The 13,868-nt window shown below is 41.6% G+C and overlaps 2 protein-coding genes and 1 pseudogene across 2 annotated transcripts; 2 read left to right on the top strand and 1 right to left on the bottom strand.

Moving 5' to 3' along the window:
- The first annotated feature begins 4,209 nt into the window (after positions 1-4,209).
- LOC143908703 (uncharacterized) lies at positions 4,210-5,305 on the top strand (annotated as a pseudogene).
- A 1,044-nt stretch (positions 5,306-6,349) lies between these two features.
- On the top strand, positions 6,350-7,711 carry LOC143908702 (uncharacterized). Its single transcript, XM_077426461.1, has one exon. It carries the CDS (start codon positions 6,351-6,353, stop codon positions 7,686-7,688), a length of 1,338 nt encoding a protein of 445 aa, XP_077282587.1. The 5' UTR covers position 6,350; the 3' UTR covers positions 7,689-7,711.
- Positions 7,712-7,836: 125 nt separating this feature from the next.
- Positions 7,837-8,190, bottom strand: LOC143908709 (uncharacterized). The gene has a single exon (XM_077426467.1). It carries the CDS (start codon positions 8,188-8,190, stop codon positions 7,837-7,839), a length of 354 nt encoding a protein of 117 aa, XP_077282593.1.
- Positions 8,191-13,868: the final 5,678 nt, after the last annotated feature.

Here is a 13,868-nt window from a genome sequence, read left to right as displayed (position 1 = left end):
AAATTATGTTAAATGGTAAATTAATGATGTTCTCGATTAAATTGTAAAATTAAGTTATTCTTTTGCACAGAGACATATATAAGCAATATTAAAAATTTTATTTCCGTTTTTCTCTTCACAGATGAAGCAATATATGAGGTGCCAGGTGACGATTATAGATATTGGTATTCGGATGACAGTAATGCCTGTGAAGAACTTCCATTCCACATTGTAAATTAAGATCTTCAAAACAGTCAGAATGTATCAACAGAGAAGTCTACCGAAGATATTTGCACGCTGTATACTACAAATGCGCGAACACATATTTTTGTACCCTGTGGTCATCTCGCCTGTTGCATTGAATGTATCAAACGTTTGGAACATAAGTGATGTCCGATATGCAATACTACTTATGAAACTTGTCTTATAGTTAGAAACCCGTAAGAAGCTGTCTGCTTCTGGAATGTCGGAGCATAAGAAAGCATTTTTTATATTGGTATTGTTTTTATTGTGACATTTATATTTTTGCAATTATAATTATATATTTCAGTTTTGTCTTTATTATAAGAACAGTTATATACTATGGCGGTGTCCACATAAGTTTAAACTAGTTTTTTTTATATGTAATTGTTCTTATCAAATAGTCTACAAAGAGACGAGAACTAACGACGTTATAAATGTAAATTCGTTGTCAGTGCGACAGAAATGCAGATCTTTTGTTTGAAATTATTTTTATTTTGCTGTAAGTTAGTTCAAAGCGGAAGACATTTTTTTCATCTTTTTTTATTTTATTTTTATAACAATTAAATACTTTTCAAAATGTAAATAAATGTTCTAGTTCCTAAAGTTGTTTATGCGTAATATATGCAGCTCATTGTAATTAAATACATAGATTTTATCTTTTGTGCAAGAGATACATGACCAAAGATAATTTGATAGTCTTCCTATGTATAGATACATAAGTATATGTATAAATGTATAATGCGCTGCCATGTGATATTATTTTTCTAACGTTTCGCCGTATCAAGAGACACGGTAGTGTCTCGCGCCAAGTACACGCGGAGCGAGACCGACCGGACTCTTTTTCGCGACGCGACGGGTTGCGAGTATACGAGATGTTGAGATCTCGATAACGAGTGAACGGATCAAGTTCTAAGTAGGCTTGATCGATAGCTTGGGGTCCAATTAGGGGGGGTTTCTCTTATAATATTCCGCTACGTGCCCTACGAGCGGAGATATTGCGACGCAAAGTCCAAATGTGAAAATTTATTTTTAAGATACTTCCTCCTCCTCCTAACGCCGACGTCTGATATGATGACGTCATAATCAGAAACGTCACTTTCACTTTTTCGACGATGGCGGCGCAGGTATCGCCAGTTTCGATATCGCGCGCGTATTTCGAAATTAGGTCGATAGACTTATCGGTCAGGAGGAAATTTCTATTTAAGTAAAATTAGGTATATATATAAATAATATATATTGAGTCAACGGAAAAGAAGATTTCTCTACGCTTGGCAGAAAGTGCCGCTAGGGAATTTTTAAGTCGATTCTTATGAATCAAGATTGAATTCGATGTCTAGGTATCCCAGGTTGCCGATGACGAGGTCCAGATAGTGCGCTTCATAGTTTTCGGTGTCCAGGTGTAATAATACGTTGAATTCGATGTCTACGTATCCCAGGTTGCCGATGACGAGGTCTACATAGTGCGCTTTGTAGTTTTGGTGTCCAGGTGTAATAATACGTTGAATGCGATGTCTAGGTGTTCCAGGTTGCCGATGACGAAGTCCACAGTGCGCTCTGTAGTTTCGGTGTCTACGTGTATTAATACCTTGAAATTGATGTCGAGGAGTAGGTATACAATGAGGATTCACTCCGTGGATCTGAGGGGGGGGTGCGGGGCGGGGGGTACCGCACGGGGAATACCGCGGGGTGAGGGGGGGTACCGCGTCTTCGGGCGCCGCGGGGGAAGGGGGGGGTACCGCGTCTTCGGGCGCCGCGGGTGAAGGGGGGGAACCGCGGTCTTCGGGCGCCGCGGGGGGGGGGTACCGCGTCTTCGGGCGCTGCGGGTGAGGGGAGGGTACCGCGTTTTCGGGCGCCGCGGGGTGAGGGGGGTACCGCGTTTTTAAGCGCCGTGGGGTGAGGGGAGAGGGTACCGCGTTTTCCGGCGCGGCGGGGACAGGGGGGTACCGCGTTTTTCCGGCGCGGTGGAGGCGGGCGGACCGCATTTTCCGGCGGTTTACGCGTTTTCCAGCGCCGCGAGAGTCCGCGTTTCGGGCACCGCGGGGGAGGGTCGGCCGCGTCGGTCCGCGTCACACGGCGCGCTCCCGCTCGCGTCAGCTCTCCCCCGTTCGCGCGCGTCTTCTCGTTCGCGCGTTCTCTCTCCCGCCCGCATCATCTATCTCCATTCACCTCTTCTTACCTATCCTCTCTCACTTGCATCATCATATTCACTTTGCCGCCTCCACCATTCGCCTATCTATTCGCGTATTATTTGTCTCCCGCTCGCGGTCATTCCTCTTCGTAGCTCGTATTCATGTCCTCTTTCAACAGTATCTTAATTCTCGAATAATTCTCATTAATTTATTTAAATAAACCTGAGGACAATATCGCAGCGCAATTCTAATGACATGGAATAGGAGAAACGGTAAACGAAAAGGAAAAATAATTTAAATTTTTTACCATATTATAAACATTTATTTGTCATGTAGCGCATTATACACAATAGTATCCAAAGCGTAGGCTATAATTCGCAATCAATAATCGAATTTTTATCATAAATTTTACGCAAGATTGTAACTGCGTTACATTTATCGGTGATACAATTTTGACGTAAAGTTGTTACAAACTGTTTGAATTTTCACTTACGCCGTGAACATTTTGACATAGTTGAAAATACACGTTCTCAACGCAATGTTCTAGTTCGAACAGAAAGAGTACTGTTGACGGTTTCATATACAAGCTGGTGCCGCACGACGTCAATTTTACAATATCTGCGTCACGTATTTTAAGCTCCAGATCGCAAAACGTTAGCGACGATGGTGCCGATGACTGCGCAAGTCGCTGTATATTTGCATGTTTTTTGATGAATGTCACCCACGTTGCATGTGGCAGAATTATCCGATTGCCTCGGTTATCGCCAATAAGTATATTCACAGAAGACAAAGGTCCCGCGCTGATTCCGACATCCAAAAATTTATACGCTGTTGACGTCAAGGCAAATCTTCTTACCAAAATACGCGGCGTGTAGCGGGGTTTATCAAAACTGAAAAAATACAATTATATGTTCATAAAAGTTTTTTTGCACAAGTATATATGAAAATTAGCGATACTTACTCATTGTGCTGTTTCTCACACGTTTCGTCTTGAATCGGAACGTAGTAGTTCGCACCGTGAGTGTTCATCGTATCTGGAGGCTGTTTATTGCAAACTTACTCGAACCGTATCAAACTCTCGACTGCGCTCTAGAATCTTCGTAGACCATTTATACATACCCAAAACTGCAAATTTTGCAAAAATAGCGCCAAAGTACGGCTGCTGCATGGTGACCACCACCACAATCCACATATTCGTTAAATGTGATATCTTTGTCAAGAACATTCGTGATGAGATCACCTCATCGGGCATCAAATATGATTTTTTTTCAAGAGCATACGTGTCTCACGATGATTTCATCGAACACGTGCAAAACTGCAAAATTTGCAATTTCGCATAATTCAATGGAGCGTTATTGTTTTGAAGAACATGTTGCAACATGTCTCGCGATGATTTCATCGAACACGTGCAAAACTGCAAATTTTGCAAATAGCGCCGATGTACGGCTGCTGAGATGAAATTAGATACGATAAGCAAACGATGCATCATTAGTAGAATATAAAATGACGAATCTGGAGGATACGCTCAATAGTCGAGAACTGGAAGTCGTGAGTGCAACAAATGGCGTTAGCAAGAGGATCGTGCAATAACATGGAGCAAGAGTTGTTGAAACAATCCACCCTGTTAAATTTGAGGGAAGACTTTGCCGCGTGAGAGCAACAATGTGACGAGTTTATCGAATCATTGAAAGAACAAAACCGAATTAAGCGGCAACGATTATCAATCGATCAGTCATCGATCGGCCTCAAACAGTCATTGGTCGCATGTATCGCAAGACTCGAAGGTTTGAAAGACTTGGTACGTCAACGTTTCGTATATGTGGGTGCTGGATGCAGTGCGAGTGAGACAGGACTCAGATGGCGCGAGATAGATCCAGCTTTTGAAAGCCGTATATTGACTGGTGCGGTGATAAATTCCAAACACATCGACCCTCGTCAATTTCTTATAAATGCGAGAGAAATTGTACTCAGTCATGTGCGGAACGTCATGCAGCGATATGACAATGTAAAAATTAACACAGTGTTTAATGGTGAATTTGTTGCGGGTGACAAGCGCGCGAATAAAAGTATCGCAACGAGAAACTATGAACTTTTTCGCGAGTCCGATCTGCATGAGTGGTACAAGAGACACGTCATCGAGCCTACTTTAGCAAAGCTGGAGGAATTCCAGGAACGTGATAGCGGATGGGCGTTGTCGCGTATACTCAATTTAATGGTAAACGTGAACAAATATAATCCATTGCACGCGGGGTGTTTTGTGGAAATACCGCAAGAAATTAAAAAGAAGAATGCGGTGATAAACGTGCAATCAAGAGACAATGCATGTTTCGCATGGTCAGTGATGGCTGCTCTGTATCCAGCCAAGAGACATGCAGAACGGGAATCGTCGTACCCTCATTACACGTCGGTGCTAAATCTTACGGACATTGAGTTTCCAATGACGTTGAATCAAATTAAACGGTTTGAAAATCACAACAACATCTCCATCAACGTGTACATCATCGAGAAAAAAAAACAAAAAACTTGCTATCTTGCCAATACGGGTTACTGATCGTAAGATGGACAGACATGTAAATCTCTTGTACGTGCATGACGACAACGTGGGACATTTTGCATGGATCAAGAACCTATCCCGCCTCGTGAGCTCGCAAGTGAACAAGAATAGGAACAAAAAATACTTTTGCGATCGGTGAGTATACATCCTAATAAAAATAAAAATAATTTTTACGAGAAAAATGTATAAAAATTTTTTTTATTATTTACAGATGTTTGCACTACTTCTACACGAGCGAGAAATTGGAAGCCCACACCGTCGACTGTCGGCAGATGAACGACTGCGCGATCAAGTTACCGAGCGATAACGACAAGTGGTTGGCCTTTAAAAATCACAACAGGAAGGAACGAGTTCCATTTATCATATACGCCGACCTGGAGTGTACCCTGGAGAAGATGGAAGCGGATCCGGAAACGTCGGGGTACACGTATCAATATCATCGCGTATTTAGCATAGGGTACTACGTGCGTTGCTCGTACGACGGGTCGTTGTCAATGTATCGGTTTCGTCGCGATAAGGATTGCGTCGCGTGGTTCGCCGAGGAGCTAAGACGTTTAGCTCACGACGTAAAGACTATTTTGTCCACTAATGTACCCATGGTGGATTTTACGCGAGACGAATGGGAAAAATTTAACAGCGCGACGCACTGTCACGTGTGCGAAAAATCGTTCGAGCCAGACGACGTGCGAGTACGCGATCATTGTCATCTGACGGGTCGATACAGAGGTCCCGCGCATTCAAATTGCAACTTAAATTACAAAAATTCACATTGCATACCCGTAGTTTTTCACAATTTATCGGGCTACGACGCGCATTTTATTATCACAGAAATAGCTACAGCGTACGAAGGACGTGTAGACTTACTTCCAATCACAAAAGAAAAATACATTTCGTTTACGAAAAATGTTAAAAGCACCGAAGACAAAGATATGAAAACTTGTGTCAAATTAAGATTCATTGACTCGTACAAGTTTCTCACCGCGAGTCTCGACAAATTGGTATCTTTTCTCAGCAAAAATAAACTGCGAATATTACAACGCGAATTTTGTGAATTATCCATAGAAAATTTTGATTTGCTGACACGAAAAGGCGTATTTCCGTACGAGTACATTGACTGCGTCGAAAAGTTGGAGGACTCGTGCATACCACCGCGCGACTCGTTTTACAGTTCATTGACAGGTGACACCGTATCCGAGAGCGATTACGCGCACGCCGTCAACGTCTGGCAGCGGTTCTCCATTCGAACGCTCGGTGACTACAGCGATTTATATCTCAAAACCGATGTCTCGCTGTTGGCCGATATCTTTGAAAATTTTCGCGATAGCTGCGTCGCGAGTTATGGACTCGATCCCGCGTATTATTACACTCTACCGGGTTTTACGTGGGACGCTATGTTGAAGCATACGCGTATCAATTTCGAATTACTCACCGACATTGACATGGTCATGTTTATCGAACGCGGTATACGCGGTGGCCTGAGTCAATGTTCAAACAGATACGCGCGGGCCAACAACAAGTACACGCAATCGTACGATCCATCGAAACCGTCGTCGTACCTCATGTATTTTGATGTAAATAACTTGTACGGCTGGGCAATGTGTCAACCATTGCCTTACGCAGATTTTAAATGGGTCGACAACGTAACCGATTTTAATGTTATGGATATCGCGTTGGATTCCTCGATAGGCTATATTCTCGAAGTCGACTTGGAGTATCCGCAACATCTTCACAACGCGCACACTGACCTACCGTTCTGTCCGACGCGCGATAAACCACCCGGCAAGCGGCAGGACAAACTCCTCGCAACATTATACGATAAGAAACGTTATGTAATACATTATCGCAACCTGCAGCAGTGCATGCGCCACGGTCTCCGTATATCAAAAATTCATCGTATACTGAAATTCGCGCAATCTCCATGGCTTCGCGATTATATAGAACATAATACGAAATTTAGGACATTGGCCAAGAATGATTTCGAAAAAAATTTATACAAATTGATGAACAATGCAGTGTTTGGCAAAACCATGGAGAATGTGCGCAATCACGTTGACGTGCGACTCGTGACTCATTGGGAGGGTAGATACGGCGCGGAGGCACTGATCGCGAAACCAAATTTTCATAGCCGAAGCGTCTTTTCGGAGAATCTAATAGCAATAGAAATGCGAAAACTCGAGGTGAAGTTCGACAAACCAATCTATGTGGGTATGTGCATCCTCGATATATCCAAGACATGTTTGTATGACTTTCATCACGAGTACATGTTACCGTTGTATCGCGACAAGTGTAAAGTCATGTACACTGATACGGACAGTCTCATTTATGACATTGAGTGCGACGATGTATATGATATCATGAAGCGTGACATTCATAGATTCGACACTAGCGATTACGCGATCGATAATGCGTATGGTATCCCACTCGCCAATAAAAAAGTTCCGGGTTTGATGAAAGACGAAAATAACGGTGCGATAATGACCGAATTCGTCGGGCTTAGAGCAAAGATGTACGCCTTGCGAGTGGACGGTAAGAAAGATACGAAGAAGATTAAAGGTGTCAAGAGTAACGTCGTAACGCGTACTATAAAGTTCGACGATTACATGCGGTGTCTGCGCGACGAAATTGAAATGACGCGACAGCAGGTATGCATAAGGTCCAAACTACACGAGGTATACACCGTGTCTGAAACGAAAATAGCTCTAAGTCCGTATGACGATAAGCGATACATTATACCCGGTTCTACCGAGACGCTGCCATGGGGGCATTATAAAATACCATTGTAAATATATATAACATTGTAAATACATTCGGATATTTATGAAATAAATGACTCATTTGTATGTATAATATGTTTTTATTTTGTAATAAATTTTTACAATACATTATTCTTGTGTATCCATGAAATATGCGAATTATCAAATCCTAACCACTTTACATAAACCTCATCCCCCTTTTGCGCAAAACTTTTTCAACGAGATACACGTTGATTAGCACGTCGGGATTAGCAACGCGATGTAACTCGTATACGTAGAAGCCACCGGCGACGGATTTTCCGCAGGAATCTTCCAACAGATACGTCACGGGATTAGTTTTCTGCACTTTGACGATTCTAAATACTTCCGTGGTCCAATTTAGCGTGTATTCTTTTTCGAAGATTGTCTTGAATTTACTCACACGTACCGAGTCGCCCACTTTGAATCGCGCGGGAGCAGCGATCTTTACGTGACTGTACACCGTTGTTAGGAGCTTGTCGGCGATCGCGGGGGTAACATCGATGGGCCGCATGCCGATAGTTCGATGCTTTCGCGCGTTGTAATCCGATACGAGACCCGACAGCGAGTCGATCTATTTGTAATTTTTATTGCGCGTAAACATTTTCCACATGTCATTCTTGAGCGTGCGATTAAATCGTTCGACGACCGATGCCTTCATTACGGAATAGGTCGAATAGTGATGATATTATGTTTCTTCAAGAGTTTCTGCACGTTTGCGTTGTAAAATTCTTTCCCCTTGTCAGTCTGCAGATTTTTCGGACATCTTCCGCCGCACAGTGGGGCCAAATCCCGAAAAGCTGGCCAAAACCTAAAAAATGAAAATTTGATTCGGGGAATTTTGACTGGTGGGATGGGTAGAAGGATGTTTGGTGCATCCAATTATAAAAGGAAAAGACCCTATCCTCATACCTGCGTCTGTGAGCTCAGTTCAAAGTTAGCCTTCGTTCAGAGCGCACGCATCGCGTAAGAAAGAAAAGAAAATTACGGTATATTATATATCGGATAGCTTGAAAGTGAAGTGTTCGATTTTAATTCTACGACATGGAAATAACTCCTGCAGGTATGTAGAAAATGTTTTTACACCAATATAACCTATAAATTTAATTTTTATCGTGTTGAAACAAGGCATAATTCTGCCTTACGAAGACAATATAATTTTATAAACTTCTATTTTCAACTGGATGGAAAGTTATATATTCCGCTATATTCCGCGAAGATCCAAATTTAGGGCTTTAGTTCACTTTATTATCTTGCGAAATTCACAAAATTTAGCTGCCGAGAGCTGCCTATCATGCTGTTTTTTCGCTTATTATCGCTACGTTGCTCATTTGCGACTTGTCGATCGTTTCGCTTCAGGACAATGACTCGGCTTGAAAATGCTTATGTCCTTTTGTTCTTTCAGTAATTCTATCCCTAATAATAACAAATCATACAATATACATATCCCGGATCGATGTTTACGTCGATTAGTGTTTTCGATAAATCGCGCTCTATTATCCAAAACGTTTAAATCTATATATTTACAGTTACTTCATTTTTATTTTATTTCGGTTTATTTTAATGTTCTAAGTTTTCATATTCAAATCAGTTTTTTAAATTTTGTATGCTTTTATTACAGGATCTAGTGATCAACAATTTTTACAATATACTCGAAAGGAAGTTTTAATAATCGTCAAAAATTATTTAAAAGACGAATTAAATATTATAATAGAACACCTGAAAAAAAAATTTTTCGAAAAAAAAGGACGTTCCGTACAGGTACGTGAAGATATGAGAGCGTCCTTTTCCACATTATTCTATAAAATAAGAACCATGTGGCAAAAGGTCAATAGGACAGAGGGGATCTTTTTCAAAAACTACGAGAAATGGCTTAGTGAACCCGTATTCTTTCCACTACCTGCTATTTTTCAAAAGACACCGACCAAGAAAAGCGGTCGCCCTTCCTCGGAATTTGTGTCTTGCAGTGAAAGATCAAAACGAAGGAAGACCGAAGGAATTCGTACAACATCGACCTCAAGCGAATTAGCATATGCCACTCAAATGAGTTTACGATCTGCAGGACAGTTACACGCTTCGAAACTTGTGAAGAAAACAGCACTGACGAGTCCAACGAGAGCTTTGCGGTATCGAAAAGCTTTCCAATCAACAACAGAAAGTACATTATCTGATGATGCTGCACTTTCCGTTTTGATAGAATGCAAATTATCCAAAAGTCAGTACCAAGGACTAAGATCAGTGAGCAAGGAAAATAATTGTAAATTGTATCCTCCTTACAAGAAAGTGATACAAGCAAAAAAACGTTGTTATCCACCTTGTACGGCTGTTAGTATCACAGAGAGTAGTGCAGAAGTCCATTTACAAGTTTTATTGGACCATACAGTCCAGCGTATTTTATTCCTCCAAAATGACGTAATTCGAAGTTTGACGCAAAGAAACGTAAATAATATGGACTTTATTTGTAAATGGGGTTGTGATGGAAGCTCTGGACAAAGTGAATACAAACAGACATTTATTGACGACAGCAAATCAGATGCGAATGTATTTCTTACTTCACTTGTGCCATTACAACTCATGTCTGTCGATCACGAATCGAAGGCACAAATCATGATTTGGAAAAACCCTAGGCCTTCATCTCCTCGATTTTGTAGACCGTTAAGACTACAGTTTCTGCACGAAGACATAGAGTCGACAGTCAACGAAGCGCAATACATCGAAGAACAGATTAAAGCACTTGTTCCTTTTGAAACTGCCATAGATGGAAAGGAAATTTCGATTGTGTACAACATGGCATTTACAATGATCGATGGTAAAGTGTGCAACGCATTGACACCTACGAAATCTGCGCAACGTTGTTATTTGTGTGGAGCTACAAGTAAAGATTTTAATAACATTGATGTTATGTTACAAAAAGAGGTCGATGAAAATAATATAAAGTTTGGATTGTCGACATTGCATGCGTGGATACGTTTTTTCGAATGCTGTTTGCATTTGTCCTACAGACTCGACATTAAAAAATGGCAAGTGCGTTGTACGAAAGAGAAGCAGATAACAGAAGACCGCAAGAGAAATATTCAAAAAAGATTTCGTTTAAAATTGGGGCTAAACATCGATCGTCCAAAGCCAGGATACGGAAGTACCAATGATGGAAATACAGCTCGGCGCTTTTTTGAAAATTCGGCTGAGTCTGCTTCGATAACAGGATTGGACGAAGGTTTAATCAAACGTTTTCACGTAATTCTACAAGTTATTTCCAGTGGCCACGAGATAAATTGTGACAAATTTCAAGAATATGCGGTTGAAACTGCAAGAAAATTTGTCGAACTATACCCGTGGTATTATATGCCTACTACGGTGCATAAGCTATTAATTCATGGTCCACAAATAATAGCTCATGCATAATTACCAATCGGCCAGTTATCTGAAGATGCTCAAGAAGCTCGAAACAAAGATATTAAAAGATATCGTGAAGACTTCTCACGAAAATGTTCAAGAGCCAAAACAATGGAAGATATTTTCAATCGGCTTATGGTAACTTCTGATCCATACATCTCCAGCATCAGAAAACTGCCACAGAAGAAACTAAAAAGTTTATCACGGGAAGCTGTAGAACTATTACTCTCACCTACTGTTGCAACCAAAACCGAATCTGGAACTACGCTTGACACCGATTCGGAAGTTGATTCTGAATCTGGGGTGGATTCCTACTCTGACAGTGATTCCGATTAATTATCTTTAGTAATATTTTTTGTCAAATAAATATATTTTATTTTTTAATGTATTAATTTAAACTAAATATAATTGTGTCTTTCTTACAGTGACTGTTGCAACCGAAACGGAATACAGCTCTACGATTGACACGATTTGGATCTACGATTCGGAAATTGATTCTGACGTAGATTTGATTCCGATTCTGACGCGGACTTAAATCTGATTCTGACGTGAATTCCGATTAATTATCTCCAGTAATGTTTTTAAATCATGTTTTATCTTTTGATCACTATTGTTCTAACATTATTTTATATACATATAAATATATATATTTGCTTAGTTGTGCTAGTATCGAGCCTATAATTTTTTCTTTATTAAAAAAATTTACATATTTTTCACACATGCGTTTACCATATTAAATGTTATTTTGCTTACAATAATTTTGGCTTGAGATTTGTAATCAGCGACCTCAAAAACCCCTGTATACTAATTTTCATTAAAGTCTGATATCTTTTTCACATGTGTGACCGCCATATTGGATCCGCCATTTTGTTCACAATAATTTTAACTTTGGATGTGTAATCAGCGACCTTGAAAACACTTGTATACTAATTTTTATTAAAGTCTGATATCTTTTTTACATGTATGACCGCCATATTGGATCCGCCATTTTGTTCACAATAATTTTAACTTTGGATTTGTAATCAGCAACCTCGAAAACCATAGTATACCAATTTTTTTCTAAGTTCATTTGAGGTTTTGGCCAGCTTTTCGGGATTTGGCCCCACTGTGCGCCGTCTCGAATTATTTTTGCAATCGCCGTAGTAACCTCGGTTCCGCTCTTGGCCTTGAGCGGTACGGCCCATGCGTGCTTGCTCAGCACGTCGATAATGGTGAGTATGTAGTGGTGGCCTTTGTTGAATCGCGTGTATGGACGCATCTCGACCACATCCGCCTGCCACAGGTCATCGTATCCGCGCACTATGACGCGTCTTGGCGAAAAATTTCTTCTCGCAGGAGCGTGTAATTCTTCCACCAGCCGCCGTTTTTCAGCTGATTGCTTCTTACTAGCCATGACGATGACGCGCAACTGACGCAGAGATCAAATGTACGTTCTTATCTATTCGCGATGATTCACAATTACATCTTGAATCATCTTTTGAAGTTCGTTTAGGGTAATTTGCATGTTATTCTGGAATGTGACCATCTTTCTCTCGATTTCATCCTGTCGATCTTTTAAAATTTGCACGCTCTGCTGCACGTAGCGTTTATTGGCGGCATCGCCATCATCTACAGGCGGCGCTATCCGTCGAATCTTGCGCGATTTCGCGTCAAAGTCGGTGGCGACCACGCAAAGAGCGTTATCGCGCACGTAACTTCTGATTAATCCGCTCCATTGATAGTACGGTTCCGCACCGCCTCTTCCGAGCGATATACCAAACTTGTTGATCGGCATTTCGATGTTGATTGAATGACTCGTCGACGCGCGGTTTAATTTATAATAAGTCCAGCTTCGCGAAGTTCCTCGATAATCGACAGGATCTCGTTATCGTGACCGTTGTGACCCGCTATTTATAGAGGCGCGTAGAGCTGATATGCTCAGTCGTTAAAATGTTTCTGCTCATGTCGGATAACAGCGATATTATATTTACGATTTAACCGCCCGAGCAGTTTGAAGTATATACCAAAGGTCATTCTACTAGGAGAGTTTTATAATTACATAGATTATTTGTGGGATAAGCTGCCCGAACATATCAAAGCAGATTCGGAGGTTCAGCAATATCGTCGCTGTTTGATACATTATAATTTGCCGTGTCAGCAAACGCACATCGACGGTCCTCCGCCGTTGATAAAGAATTGCGGCGAATGTCGCCGAAGATAGGTCGAGGTCTGTTGAATCGCGCGATAAACGCGCTTCCGATTGAATTACACATTCCCGGCTATCAATTTTGCGGTCCGGGAACTCATTTAGAAACACGATTGGCAAGAGGTGATCGAGGTATTAATCCATTAGACGCAGCGTGTCGCGAACACGACATAGCCTACTCGCGTAGCAATGATCTCGCAGAACGACACGTGGCCGACAATATACTCGCCGCGAAAGCGCGACGAAGAAAAAGTGTCACTGCGAAAGATTTTCGACTCTTGGAGAGAGGAAGCTGCAGCTACAGCTTGGGGCAGCCATGAAAAGGCTTAGCGAAAATGGTATGGGTTTTGTGTGAAAACGAGAGAAACAGAAAAAAGAAGAAGAAAAACCAGCGATACTTCCGGTAGCGAAAAGCGGGGTGTATATCCTGCCGTTTGTCCCTACCGTTGTTGGGGTTCTCGGTTCGTTGGTCGGCGGAGCGGAGGGAGTCGGGAGTTGGCAAAGGCCCGTGAACGATAACAAACCGCGCGGCGTCAGCAGCTGGGAAAAAGAGATGCAACGTCAATTGCGCCATGGAAGGCACGGACCTTTTATCTCGCTACATACAAACGCGG

Source organism: Temnothorax americanus, unplaced genomic scaffold (genome assembly GCF_048541705.1).
Source record: "Temnothorax americanus isolate GAGA-0224 unplaced genomic scaffold, ASM4854170v1 Scaffold112, whole genome shotgun sequence".
Classification (NCBI taxonomy): domain Eukaryota; kingdom Metazoa; phylum Arthropoda; class Insecta; order Hymenoptera; family Formicidae; genus Temnothorax; species Temnothorax americanus.
This window is presented reverse-complemented; position numbering and strand designations above follow the sequence as displayed.

What these genes read in the sequence shown, in the direction of transcription:
- LOC143908702 (XM_077426461.1), top strand. Translation starts at nt 6,351, where the DNA reads ATGTTTATCGAACGCGGTATACGCGGTGGCCTGAGTCAATGTTCAAAC.
- LOC143908709 (XM_077426467.1), bottom strand. Translation starts at nt 8,190, where the DNA reads ATGCGGCCCATCGATGTTACCCCCGCGATCGCCGACAAGCTCCTAACA.